The sequence below is a fragment of the Tenrec ecaudatus genome, chromosome 9 (assembly GCF_050624435.1).
Source record: "Tenrec ecaudatus isolate mTenEca1 chromosome 9, mTenEca1.hap1, whole genome shotgun sequence".
Classification (NCBI taxonomy): Eukaryota; Metazoa; Chordata; class Mammalia; order Afrosoricida; family Tenrecidae; genus Tenrec; species Tenrec ecaudatus.
In genome coordinates this window covers 70597461-70612537 of record NC_134538.1, presented here as the reverse complement: position 1 = coordinate 70612537, position 15077 = coordinate 70597461, and the positions used below count along the sequence as shown (strand labels likewise).

The window sequence follows — 15077 nt, the reverse complement described above, 5'->3', positions numbered from 1 at the left end:
CATGCACCATCACCCTGCCCACCCGCCTCCTCCCTGTGTGGCTGGTCTCCATTCTTCCTCCTTACGAACCCTTCAGAACTTCGGGTAAATGCTGCTCCCTTCATCTCAAATAGTCAATTATTCTGAGGTGTACTCACACCTCAATAATGCTATTTTCCCCTATAGAGACCTGTTTCTTGCTTGGCTAAAAAAACTGAGTCACAGAGGCGAGTCCAGTTCTAGGTCTGAAGGGTCTAGACCATAATTTCAGGGACCCCACCAAACAGCAAGCCTGGTCTTTTTCATCATTTTCAATTTGGCTTGCTCCACATTCCCCCCCCCCCCCCCACACACACACATTACTGAAGACCTTTTAATATAACCACTTTCAGAGGAAGTGGTAGTGATGATAGCCGGGCACCATCTAGTTTTTCTGGTTTCTGGGTCTTGGAGACCGAGGTTCCCATAATCCATCAGTCCCACTGGACTGTCTCTATGTGACTTTGAATTTCAGTATTCTTTCCTGGAGATGGAGAGATGTCAATAGTTGTACCTTAAATGGCTGTGCATGAGCTTTTAAGACCCCATGCTAAAGCTAATCTGTTGGGTCAAAGAGAGACGCTCACCTCCTTTTCCTGAACACGTGTGCCAGGAGACACTTGGCTATGTCTTCCCTTTCTGAGGCATTCGGACTCTGAACTGCTCTCTCGAGTCCTGAGCCACCTTTTAGCTCTGCATCATCAAGAGCTGAGTGCTCACTCCGAGCCAGCACCAAGCAGTTTATGGACTTGACACCACACAGAATCCAGAGCCATTCTCGAAGTGGGTATCCGTTAATGTTGCCCGAGTCTCCCAGTGCCGCTGGAACAAAAGTACTGCATGCAGGAGACTTTAAAGAAGAGAGATTTATGTTCTCTCCGACTAGAAGACCAGCAGTCTGGATCCAATGTACCTATGCTCTTCCTGTTGGCTTTGGGAGGAATCCCTTCCGAGGCCTTGTTGGCCCTCGGCAATCTTCACATGAGGGCTATCTCTACCTCCTCTCCCCTAAGTTTGAGCTCCTTCTGGTGGCTGACCTACTCTTTTCATCGCTCAGAAATGATTAGGTTTAGGATGCACCCTACGCAGATGCTCATTAACACAACAAAGACACCCTATTCTGACATGGGCTTGCCTCCACAGGAGTTAGGACTCCAACACATATTTTGGGTGCCATAATCCCATTTTACAGGTGAATCAGAAATATGAACAGGTCACCACTCAGCCCAGACCCTCACATCACCTGCAATATGTTTTGGGACAGGCTGGAAAGTAGCACCTCTCACCACCAGGCACTGATACCAAGGGATCCTCCTCACTTGGCACTTTGTCCTCAGCATGGTTCAAGGTACCAGAACACCTTACTCTACAGGTATTTGAACAAAGAGTTTGGGGAATGAAGACAGCCCAACTATACTGCACACCCAGGTGTAAACCAGTGCCCATTTAGATTTTGTCTGTTGAGATGCACCACTGACATCTCCTTGTCCCCGAGGTAATTGACAAAGCACACCTTTTAGAGCTCCCAGTGACTTTGAGAATGACTATTATTCTTAGTGCCCCTGCCAATTTCCAGATGGAAAAATGGCTTGGTGAGTTGAAGAGCATGCTCAAAGTCACACAACTGGTGAGTGGCCACGCTGGGACAGGCACTAGCCTCTCCTGCTGGCTCTCTGCCTCGGTGCTCTCCTTTCCACACACCTTCTCAATGGGGAGCACCGTACTGGTTCTTGAGGGGGCAGGACAAAAACATGACTCTTCTGACAGTATGCCTGTGGTATTCAAATTACGGTGAGGGATAGACAGAGGAGACGCCGTGTGAAAGCCAGGTCATAATGAAAAGGAGTTTGAAAAAGACTGCTTTAAAATATACCGCAGTGGCTGGACCAGTGTACTTTGTGGGTGTGATGCGATTTCTCCTAAGAAAGTCTGCACACTAGGGTCTATTTCTGTAATTATCTTTTGAAAACATTAGTTAACAGAGTCATTAGCTCTTGGTCTTCACTGCCGCCACACTTTGACCACTGTCTGACAAAAGGTGTTGTATCCCATGATAAAGTACCCTAAAATGGATAGCTGAAGAGCAGCAGTAAGCACATTCCTATGCTTTCTCGTCCTCTCTCTCCCTGACACATGCACACGCACCTCTCTCTCTCTCTCTCTCTCTCTCTCTCTCTCTCTCTCTCTCTCTCTCTCTCTCTCTCTCTCTCTCTCACGGCATGAGTGTGCAGGCACTTGAAACCACTACCCAAGGGGAATCACCAATGGAAGCAATGGCCTGTCTTCCTGTAATGCATTTGTGTTCAGAGGACATTTGATGTCCTGTGACCAAGCAAACCATGTGAAATCCGAGAAGGCTTTCAAATCAGTGTTTGCTATTAGTCTGGACAGCTGGGAAATGGATAACCTCTTTGTTCAACAATAGGGCCTTAAACGATCTCTCCTCTACTTAAATATTCATACTTCAATTAAAAGGTACACCTACTTTATTAGCCACACCAGGCCAAGTTTAGATCAATACCAGCAGCACGAGAAGGAATTCTAATGAAGATACACAACGCCGAGTCCTCCCCAGCTTCCTCTGGGCACCACCACACAAAGCTGCCTTTCAAAACTTGCCCCGAGATATTTTACAGTCACCTGCCTCATGCAGATGAGGGGGCTCATGTTTATTCATGAGGAGAGTCACAGGCCACCTTTCATTCCCTGAGCCAGCTCAGTTCCCGAACAGAGCGCCATCTGCAGCACTGATAGGTTGAGCTGATGCAGTGGGGGGTGGGGGTGGGTGGGCGCTTCCCCGCCCCCCAAAAGTCAGTAAGCTGAGAAGCAGAATTTACTATTTTATTTCTTGGGGTTGTCACCTTGAGGCTTTGAACAATTCCTTTTGATTCGCCACCATAACCCACTGATTGACTCATGCGTGGTTACTTTCTGCGGATAATCTTTCCAAGGGACTCTTTCTCTGTCCTGCCCTCCTGCTCTGCTCATCCTAATTAAGATTTTTCTCCCTCTGACTTGGATGTGGCGCACAGCCTAGTTCGAGGCAGCTGCAGCTTTGTTCAATGGGCCTGGGTACTACACACACACACACACACACACACACACACACACACTCTCTCTCTCTCTCTCTCTCTCTCTCACACACACACACACACACACACACACACACACACACACACACACACACATACACACACTCCCGAATCACTGTAGACTCAGTTCCAACTCACAGCAAACCCATGCGTTACACAGTAGACTAGCGCTCCGGAGGCTTTCTGTACAGAAGCAGACAACGAGGCCTTTCTTCCACAGTGCCATTGGGTGGGCTCGAACCACCGACCTCTGGGTTCATTGTTGGGAGCAAACACTTTGCACCACCCAGGAGCATTCCCCGTACAATGGCTTCCAGCCTCCTTCTAGGCCTGCAGCCCAGAGAGTCTAACCTCTGGCATATAGACTTTGCTTACAGTGCTACTGGGTAGCATTTAAAACAGTACATTGACTTCCCAGTGATGAGATTTTTTCCAATCATTAGTTTCTTCCACTGTGGCAATTGGAAAGCAGGGCAAAGTCAATATCATCTTGGGTTTTAATGTCACTTTGATAAAGTCTAAGTAACACCAAAGCAATGAGAAGATATATATATATATATTAACCGTCTCTGAAGTGGCCTGCGCAAGGTGACTGACTGCTCTGGGGGTTGGAGAGGTCTTATTGCTCCCCAGTGATGCAGTCTGGAGAACTGTGGGGTCTCCTGTGCATTCGAAAGCTGCTCTGTGTGGGAAGGCATGCAGGGAGCTGAGGTCTAGAATAAAATTCTTTGGAATCGATGCCATTTTCAGGTGAAAGCTCAGGCCTGCTATTACTAAATGGGTTGTTAATTCAGCTCAGAACAGTACTTGGGGTTTATAAGCAACTTTGGAGGTGCTCTTGTGGTACAGAGGAGTACGTGTTGATCTGCTAACTGTTAAGGCCCATGATTCAAACTCGCCAGCTGCTCCCACGAAGAAAGATGCTTTCATAATGATCTACAGTCTCTGAAGCCCAAAGGAGCAGATTTTCTCTGTCCTATAGACTTGAACAGTGAGTAGAAGGGGCTCTGTGGGTGGGAGTGGACAGACAGCTTTGTGGGGTTTTTTGGTTTTGTTTTGTTTTATAACATAATGACCAAAACCTTTGCTCTGAGGAAAAGAACAATTTATACATTTTTCATAGATAGGATCTAGTTTATTATGTCTTAAATAATTGTTTTGCCTCTGTATACCACATTGTACTTTTGCAAAGTATTTTTACATTGACTGCTTCAACTTAATATCCTATCAGTGTAAGGTAAGACAACTGGGAGTCTAGTATCTCTTTATTTTTTTAAGTTTCAGGGTTGGAGAATTAGGATGAAAACCTAGGCTTTCCAATTTATACAATAACAGAGCATAAATTTCCATTCATTTATACAATTTGCACTAGTTTCTGATATGTAATTTAGGTCAATGAATACCCATTCTATTGACATGATCCACCACTGCCATCCAGTCGATGTGAACTCATAGTGATTCTATAGGGCATGACAGAACTGCCTCTGTGGGTTTCCGAGAGGGTAGCTATTTACAGGAGCAGAAAGCCTCATCTTTCTCCTGCAAGTCACCACTAGCGATTCATAAAAGTATCTATTAACAACATTTATTTCAGCTGTGGCTGTACATTTTTACAAAATATAAAATACCAACTCCTGGGCTCCACCCCATAAGTTTCTGATTTAATTGGTCTGAGGTGCAATTGAACACTGGAATCTGAGCATCTCAGAAGCTCCCCAAGTAACTCTAAATGTGCAGCCAAGGTTTCAAAATCGTGCGACACACAAACAGACATCTTAATGCTTTTATTCTTGTTTTTGTTTTGTTTTTAACTGAAACAGTCAGGCACACAAGCTTTAATGAGATTCCTGCACCTGAAATATCCAAATCACTTGTGTCCTCTTTCCTACCTTGTTCAAAAACAAGGGTTTCAATGAAATGATGATGAGACCACTTGCATGCTGAGGTATCCAGCTGCAGTTTAGCTCCTCTGTAATGCCCATAAAAATGAATAATGCATGCTCTAAAATATTGGTAATAAAAGGCAAAAACATAGAATATAAGCTCAACAGCCTGAATCAATGTATTATTCTGCCGAGAGTTATATTGAGGAACTGAAGGAAAGTACTTCTCAATGCATAAATATTTTAATCGCTCACTAATTCTGCGTCTCTTATATAAATAAGAAACATCTCATTTACTGCTTCTCAAGTCTGGAGGAGCAGGAAGACAGTTGCTTTTACAAACCCTGACTTGCAGGAGTGGCATTAACTGTGCTGTTGCCGGTTGTCACCAACACGTCGTCTCTGACTCACAATGATTTTATTATGTCTAATAGATGGAAACACCGTCTACTCGCATGGCCTCCACGGGAGCATTGGTATGTTTCAGTCCACTGCTGAGGCTAATATGTACTACCTTTCCGGCTATTAGGAAGCTCATTTTCCCACATGATATCAGACCATATTCTGTTGTGAGCCTTTTCATTAGCTAATGTTTAAGTGCTTGGTGGCTAACTGAAAGATCGGTGGTTCCAATCCACCCTGTCATTCCACGAGAGAAAGATGGGGTAGTGTGCTTCTGTAAAGATTATGCAGAGCCCAAGGCGGGCAGTTCTATTCTGTCACATGGCATGACAAGGGGCCACATCCAACTCAACTACACCTAACAACAGAACGACAAATTTTGGAAGCAAATCCTTGGCATTTCGTCTTCCTCTCTCTTAGCCTGGAAGCTTCCTTGAAATCTGCCCACCAGAGGCGGCCCTACGACTACTTGGAACACCAGAGGCAATGTTTCCATCATCGCTGTAACTTGGGAGCCCTCACATAGGACCAAGTGGCCGGTGGGTGGTGGCGCACTAGGACATCTATTGCGGTGCCCTATGCAACACAGGCTGAAAAAGCTCTTCCTGCTGTTCTTCGAATCTGGGTCTGATTATTAGATGAATCCAAAACTCAGACTGAGGGACCCTGCTTTTCCTGGATATCATAAAGAAATCAGGTGACTGAGCCCTTCCAGAAACTCACGTCACAAGGCTAACAACCATCTTGGCCTTTCATGCTTCCACTCAAAGAGGCCTGAGCCTGGGACGGTGTCCACGGGAGTCTGGGCAGTTGTTCAGAAGAAAGTATGTCTCATCCTTGAAGATGCTTCTGAATGTAAATTTGGACCATCTTAAAAACTCAAGAGCCAAAGTCACTGCTACTGGGTCAGTTCGGACTCCGAGTGACTCTCGAGACAGATTGGAAGCGTCCCTGTAGGTCTCCACTGCCAGCGGTGGTTCTGGGAACATCAAGCCTCATCTTTCTCCTGAAGAATGATCGGAGGATTCAAATCACTGACCGTGTGGTTGGCGGCTCAACTTGAAACTCACTACACCAACAGAGCTACCGGGTAATTTTAGGGGACTAAAAAAATTCAATCTACCTTCATTTGTTTCTAAATTCAATCTCCTCAGTTACCAAGCAAATAAAAAGAGGCTAGGCAGACGGACTTCAAGGTCATCTTTATTCCCTTCTCTGTTTTATCAACAGGTAAAGCAAAGCAGTGGTCAAAAGGCAACAAAAAATAAAAATAGAAGCCAAAATCAGAAATGGAAACCAAACTAGAGGCTTCCCAACAGCTTCTCCAGTTTTAAAGACTAGTGGGGAGAGACTAGGGATACCGAAAAAATGACACATCATTGTATCTTTATACAAATAACCACCAGGAGTACTTTTTGACTGGTGTCATGAAAAATAACAAGACAAAACAAAATAAAAGCTCACCTATCTATGCTCCATTAATTTAAACTGATCTACACACCTAAAATCGAGTGCACATTGTGGTAGACAGCATTATGCTGCTCCCTACCCCCCCTTGCCCAACACATACAACAATCCCTGGGACTTGTGGGCATGCTACTTTATATGGCAGAGAGATAGATTTGTGTTCTCAGGTGGGATCGAGGTTGCTAATCAGATGGCCTTAAAATAGGGAGACTCCGGAATGATACAGGTGTGCCCAATGTCATCGAGAGGATCCTTAAAACGTAGCAGATGGAGGTGGAAGGGAAGGTTAGAGGGATAAGGTGTGATGTGAAAGGGCTGAACCTGAAGTTTCTGACTTTGAAGATGGGACACAGGGATCCTGGAGCCAAGGAATGTGTCTAGCTGACAGAGCTAAAAATATTAATTAATGAAAAGAGCAATGAAAGTGATTCCCCACTAAATCCACCTAAATTTAATGCTATGGGGCCAATTCCAACTCATAGCAACCCTGTACGGAAGCGTTTCCCAAAGTGGGCAATACTGCTCCCTGGGGGAGGGGATACGGAATGATCCAAGGGGCCACACAAGCAGATACCCACATTTTATCCCGTATTATGGATTATAGTGCTAAAGTTTTTAATTGACAAGGGTATGCTGAGGAGGAGTACTTTGGGGTTGTTTGTTTTTTTTCCATGAAAAGGGAGTGGTAGGTCAAATAAGTTGGTAACCTGTGCTCTGGGATCTAGCAGAATGGCCCCTTTGGGTTTCTGAGGCTAGAAATCCTTTCAGGAGCAGAAAACTTCTTCTCTCTCCCAGGAAGCGGCTGCTGTTTTCAAAGTACTGACGTTGGTGTTATCAACCCACCGACGCTCCCTGGGCTCTGGATTCCCCCAGAGAGCCTGCAAAGGGAGCACAGCCCACTGTAGCCTTTGATGTCTGCATTACACATCTGTCGAATATACCGCGGTATGGCGTACAGTGGTGGGAATTTGTCACAGCAGCCATAGAAAACTCATATGGACTTGATCCAGACAGATGTGCAACTGACAGACTGGTTGGTTTCAAAAGTAAGGTGTATTTTATACATATACATAATATCCTATACGTAAGTAAGGCATATTACATTACTAATAAAAGCAATCATAGAAAAATACTTGATCTGATCCATGTCATTTTCATCCCCTAGAACATCCTCGGATACCAGCTCTTGACCCAGAGGTGTCTGCATCTGGAGTGGTAACGAGAGCCCTTTCCAAAACAATTGATAGAACTCCTCCAGTTGTTGTTGGTCCCTCTCTCAGGGATGACCTGCAGCGGAACTGCAGAGTCACTCTGAATTAGCTCAAGTACACATAGGCGGCTGTGGCTATCACCACAGGGGCATCAATGGACTTCTTCTTGTTCCCAACCATGCCTCTCCCTCTCAGACGCTGGTTGTCTGGATTGCGGCTTCCAGATCGGGACTCTCCAAGGAGGAGAGTCCCTGGACCCTTTTAGAGAGAATTACTGTTGTCAGGTACTGTAAAACCAATTCCAAGTCACAGCGAGCCCAAGTGCTATGGAGTAGAACCTCTCCACAGGGTGCCAAGGCTGTGAGCTTTCAGAAGCAGACCATCAGGCGCCTCAGGGAGGCTGCAAACCACCCATCATTCAGTGAGTTGTTGAGTGGTGAACCAGACAGAACAGCCAAACCCCTTGCCATCGATCCATTCTCATCCATTGCGAACCTATATCGGGTTTCCTAGGCTGTAAATCACTTGGGGAGTAGAAAGCTTCATCTTTCTCCGGCAGAGGAGCAGTTGGGCTTGAACTGTGGATACTGCAGTTGGCAGTCCACCCCTTTCCTGACAGTACAAGGTCGTCATCTGAGAGACAGGACGGCACCTGCCTGCTCTGACTCAACTATTAGAATGATGGGGATGCTCGGGCTAGAACTTGCAGAGGCTTGAGCCAGGGTCACATTTCCTTCTCCTGGTTTGCTTTCTTTGTAACTAGTTTTGGTTCAAGATGCTCCCAATCAGATTGGAGTGGGAACAAGGGGCAGGATATAAATTCAGAGAAAAGGTGAAGAGGAAACAGAGCAAAAGGGATCCCAAACACAGATGGAATTCAGGCATTACGTGGGGTACCAAGCCTAGGTCTGTGAAGATCTCACCAGATGACTAAAAGACTATCCTTTAACCATACACTGTATCATCTGCTGAGGGACTTGGGGGCATGGTTATGCCCCGAACTTTAATGTCCTAAAAATATTATAGGCATTAAGGTTTAAAATATATCTATCCTAGTGAGAATCTTATGAACGACAATGGTTTGATCCATAGCTGATTACCAGGGCTGGACAGCATTTCATTCCATTGAGCACAGGGTTGCTAAGAATTAGGACTCACGTGATGGAAGAACAATCAACAAACATATTCATTCCCATACAGATCTGCCTTTGTTATAACAATATTTTATATTCTACAAGTCTCTATGATACCCGTGGCTTGCTTTAAGTTGGTCAATATTATTATCTCCATTCAACACTCACACACAAGTAGAAATATGAAATTCACATTATGGCAATAAATTACAATATTAAAAAAAACCAAAGGCACCTCAGTTAGAAGGATCCAATGATTACTGTAAATGATTACCTATTCAGTTCTCTGAGCGGTATCTTGCATTTTATTAAAGATGCTTTTGGACACAACAAAGAGGTCAACTCAACACATCCATAAACCACAAAGAACCCAAACCACCCAGACCCAGCAGTCTCTGATGTCATTTTCCTTTTGTAAGTCATTTGGAGGCAAGGGGCTCTCCCAGATCAACTGGCAAGAACAGACATCCTAAACTATGTGTTACAGATTTTGTGTTAACTAAGCTGAGCCAGTATTCTCAATGGCTTGGCATTTAAGGCCCAGCGATTTCCCATAATGTAATCTAACCCAGTTAATACATTCCATAATGGGGTTTGCTTTGAGCAGTCAATCCAAATTTTAAGATGATTAAGGTGGAATATAACCTAATGTAAGGTCATAACCCTGAGAGAATTGAAAGGAATTTTCCTTGGGGGTGTGGTTTACTTCCAATCTCAGTGGACTCTGTGAAAACGCTGGCCTTTGGTTGGGTCTGGAATTTGCATCTCACTCATAGACCTCTTAGTCTTTGGACTGGAGTCAACTGCCTGGCATACTGCTTGTCAACCACAAAGCCATCAGCAACCTTTCATCTGACCTGCCCATCTTGAATTCATTCACCTCTCCAGCCACAAGCTTGACCTGCTAAGCTTGGACTTATCCATCTCTAGCCACCAGCCTGTGGTCTTTCTGCAAATCTTGATTCGTCAGTAACCTGAGCCATCTGAGTGGGGTGAATCCTCCAGCTTGATATCTGACCCACAGACTTGGAACCTCCCTGGACTTGGACTTGCCTACTTCTACAACTGTGCAAACCATTTTCTTAATGTACATTTCTCTAGATGTCTTCATATATGTCACTAGTTTTACTTCTCTAGAGAACCCAGCCTAAAACATAAATCAATGCCATTTAAAAAATAAATTCATCTAGATAATGCTTCTGTAGAAAGGATCTCAGCTAACGGGCCCAGCTTGGCACAACAAAGGAATCAAAGCTGCTCCTACCTCAACTCTCCCCAGAGAGATGAGACTATCATCAAGACACAGCATCAACTCTATGTAATGATGATTCTTTTCCAACATTCTCAAAACACCTTCAAGGTCCCAGTCTCCCACATACAACTTCAGGATCATTCAAAGCCTTGAGGATGGCCACCTTTGGTGACACTACCTCAGATCTGTCTTACCTTGTTGAAGTCTTCTGAAGTAGCTCTCATTTCTTTCCAGGTCTTGTTCAGGAGCTGGATGCAGATGCAGAAAAACTCCTCAAAGGATCGGTCATGGGTGAAGAACATCGGATGGAAGTCATTGCAGGTCTCGCTAGCTGGATGGAAGAGAGGGGAAATAAAGGTGGCATTTTAAAGCAACGACGTGAGTAGATAGTCAAACGGTGATTCCCCAAGAGAGATAATGGAGTCACCTGGTTCAGGTGAGATCTGAGGAATGACCTTTTGAAAATGCAAACCAAGAATAGTCTCTGTGCAACTCAAAAGTTTAAGGTCAAATGTGAACCCGAGACACACATGTTTGACGGAAGAAACTCAGTGCCTAACCAACCAACCCCAAGCCATGATCCTTATTCCTGTCTTTGTTCCATGATCCTGGAGCTGATTTTAAGTCCCGCTGTCAGGCCATTGTAGCGCTCTCCAGTGCAGGTCCTCTGTTGCCCTTCATTCCCACTTCCCTCCTCAGAGCAGTGATGGCAGAAGCCAGGTTCCCCCAGCCCTCGGTGATCGAAGCTTTGCAGACAGCTCCCTTGACTATTTCTCTGGAGAGCTCTTGGCTTGCCTTTGGCAAGAGCTGGGGAAACGGAGTCCATTACACTTCTCATCCCACACGAACTGTTTCTACTACATGCCCAGGCACCGATGGCTGGAGGTCAAAGCAGCCCAAAGAGCTGGGAGGGATTCAACTGCCCAGTGCCCACAAACCACAAAGCCACACGTGACATCACCGCAGCGCCCCCTTGGGGCAGGCCCAGGGTGCCAGGCATAGCAACGGTTTCAACCTTCCCAGCCAGCACCCGGCCCCTCTCTTAATCCCCGTGTCTGTCATGTTTACATGCATGACATGGCAAGCAAGGCACCTGTTATTTACACGCCTAGGCAGTCCCCAGGGCTGTGACAGTTCTCGGCTTATGGATGAGAATGGGCGCCCAAAGAACCGTACAATGTTGACTCTGAAAAACAGTGCTCTAAATTCTTTTCACAACAAAGAAACCAACAGTTGCGGATAGAATATTTCTGATTAACCAGTTAGACTCCAAGGCTAGGAGAGGAGGAAGGTTGAGGGTGAAATGGAGTTCAGGAACCTTTCTCTACTTAGCGGGAGTCCTGGGGCCAGCCACCTATGAGTGATGGCCACCTATCTCTCTTAGGGAACATCCTCTGGTGGAGTCAGCAGGGAGAACCCAATCACACCTAAAAGAGACAGGCTTTGATAAGACAGGGCCATAAGCAAATGCAAATCAAATGCTCAACCTTGATGAACAGAGTGAATTCCAGACTCCTGAATAATTTAAAATGTTCACGTGGTGTAGACTTCTATAGCTCACCCCCGGGGGTGGTGCAACTTGATGTCAAGATACAGAAACGCTAGATCCTTCTAGGCAGTGCCCGGCCCCTAGTCAGCAGCAATGCACCACAGCATGTTACATGGAAATGGGGCAGGGCGGTGGCCAGAAGACACAGGTTCAGGTGCAGTCCCTGCCAATCATAGCAAGCCACTTCACCTTCTTCATGCAGCTCTTGGCATTCTTAGCTATAAAATGACCAAGCTGGCCCCGCTGCCTTCCCCATGGTTTTCAGACAGGATCAAACGGCATGATTCCTGGGGAAGTGCTTCGGAAATGATCAGAGTGCACATACAGAGAGGGGGTGCCCATGACGATGGTATTGTGCCAGTTTATTGCTTCCAGGAACGTATCTTGCTCTTTGATTTTACCCCAATCCCCAGCCATGCCTGTTCGTATCAGCCAGAAACATGTAAGCCACCTCACCTCCAAGTCCATGCTCCTGGGGGAGAGATGGCAAACCTGAAGCTCTGACACGAACTCACAGCTATTTGGCGCACTTGGTGCATCTACACGTAAGGATTGTGCTGTTTGGTGCCTATGCATGGAGCTGTCCATCTCCCTTCCATGAACACCAAAACCAACCAAAGAAGCACCGTAAAATACCATGGCCATCCAGGAACTCATCATTGATGACATTCTCACAGTATCGTTTCCTGGCTAATGCGATTACATGTACTATCTCCCCAGCCTCTGCCCCATTACAGTTTGTATGGGATTCCTGGGGCTGGGACAGGCCAGATAAAGCTGAAAGTCCCCAGCCTCACTACAGGATAAAGAGGACAGAAGGGATACGGGATAACAGGGAGTGTTTATTGAGTACAAAGCCTGTACCAAGTGCACTGCTGAGACCAGCGCTGTGCGCCAGAGTCCACAGTTAACAGGCTTGGCTGCCAACGGAAAGTTTGGGGGTTAGAGTCCACCCGGAGGGGCCTCAGAGGAAAGGCCTGGCAATCTACTTCCAAAATATCAGCTATTGTAAACTCCACGGAGCACAGTTCAAAACTGACTACACGGGGCTGCACATGAGTAGGAGGGGAGTGTTGGTAATTTCTTTACCTAGTTCTCACATACACAATAGAAAGAGTGAAGGGGACTGCCCGTCCAATGAGGTCCACAGTAGTGAAGAGGCCGCATCTGCAAATGACAAGACCTGTCCACACGGCAGAGGCACCACCGGCAGCTGCCACCAACCGACCACATGGACCTGCCACTGAATGTTTTACTCCCACCGCTACCAAGTAGTACAACAAGCACAGAGGCAGATGCCGTTCATTTCTTTTTTGGAATGACTAATACAAGCTTCAGAAAGGCTAGGGGAAAGTTATCCCAAAGGCACATGGATTGTAACTGGCAGATGTGGGATTCGAACTCTGGTCACGTGGCTGCAAAGCCTGTTTTCTATGACATGAGATTTCCTCATTGCATCGTCCAGTTATCCCTGCCTCCACTGCCCTGCCTAAACCCCAAAATAATTGTTTCATCCCAGTAGAAAGTATGGGTGAAGTAAACTCATATGAATAGAAAAACTTCAGTGCTTCATGGTGACGACTGTTAAGTCATCTCCAACTCCGGGGACCATGTGTACAAAGAAGGGAGCATGGCTCATCCCTGTGCCATCTGCATCACTGTTACCCTGCTGGAGTCCCTTATCATGTCGTGTTTCTCAGCCCAGGCGGTTCCTCTTTCAGCTTCTAGAATAGAGGAGTCATAAGGTCGCTGGCTAATGTTTGGAAGCTCACCAGACCTTTTCTTCTTATTCTGTCTTAGTCTGGAAGCTCCACTGAAACCTGTCCACCATGGGCCACCCTGCTAGAACACGGAACTCTCAGTGATATCGCTTCCAGCCCCTTATCAGCACACCAGCCGCCAGTGAGACAAACGGACAGACTTAGAGTATATTTGGAGTTCGATGTCCCTCTGCTTTCTCCCTACTGTTCACGACCCAGATGGAGTTGTATTCAAGCCCGCAGGCCTCTACTCCCCTTTCGGTCGGGACCACGCTTGACTCTTGGCTCAGCTCTAGAATTAGGACCCTAGAAACCATTTTTGCCAGAGAAGCCCACTTAACTTCTCATCCTCTTCTTTAGTACGCCAACAGTAGCTGCATCTCATAGGGACTTTTAAGTTAGCGATAAAGCAAATCATGCTAATGGTATATGAAGAACATAATGAAGCCAGAAACAATGAGATAAGCAACGGAGTTGAGACCCAGCCCTGGAACCACGGGTTAGGCTGCATTCTAATGCGGGCAGAATAACAGGGAGAGCAGGGAAACAGGCAGGACAGGGACCACAGGCACAGGGATTTTGGAGAGCATGCTGTTTTTCCTTACATTGTGTGTTCTGAAACGGCATGCCTACGTGATATCAGTAAACGAGACACAGTTGTTATTGTTTACTCATGGGAACTAGTTAGTGTCAAAGACATTCGCTTAAGGAGTGCTTCACAATGCTGACTGGCAGCCAGGTCGGTGTTCTGTAGAATCCACATTGGGAAACACAATGTCAGCGGTGATATCGAGGTGAACAGAAGTGATTATGTACACTGTAACATGAAAATTGTTATAACCAGCACTTATGGAAAACGATGTGTCGACATCGCCTGCATTACCTCTCCTATATTTCAATAGCAATGAAGGTATGTTATTCTCATGTCCATGGCTGAGGGAATCAAGGAAATGATGAAGTAACTTGCCGTGGCACAGCCAAGGAATCTAACCCAGCACTCTACCGCCAGACGCACTCTTTTCAAATACCACAAGAAAAGATCGGATTGTCATCTTCCTAAATGTCCTTTGGACTCATCCCTTTGCAGTGAGAAGTGAGGGAACAACAAATCAAGATCAACGTGGCCTTCTCCAGCAGACAATGCCAACACCCGTATACTGTGTTAGTCTGGGTAGACTAAAGAAACATACTTCCCAATGAACATTTCCATCAATCATTATATCAATAATAATAAACAGGAAATTAGTATAAACAAAGTAGAATCAGATACTAAACTCAATTCTTAAAATAGTCAAATTCAATCCTTATTT

General features: G+C 45.8%; 1 protein-coding gene across 1 annotated transcript in view; it reads right to left on the bottom strand.

Moving 5' to 3' along the window:
* The window catches only part of ELMO1 (engulfment and cell motility 1), a 673946-nt gene that overhangs the window by 187493 nt on the left and 471376 nt on the right, over window positions 1-15077 (bottom strand). The window contains exon 16 of the mRNA XM_075558190.1: window positions 10653-10789. Coding sequence (XP_075414305.1) covers window positions 10653-10789 — 137 coding nt within the window. The remainder of the gene's footprint in view (window positions 1-10652; window positions 10790-15077) is intronic.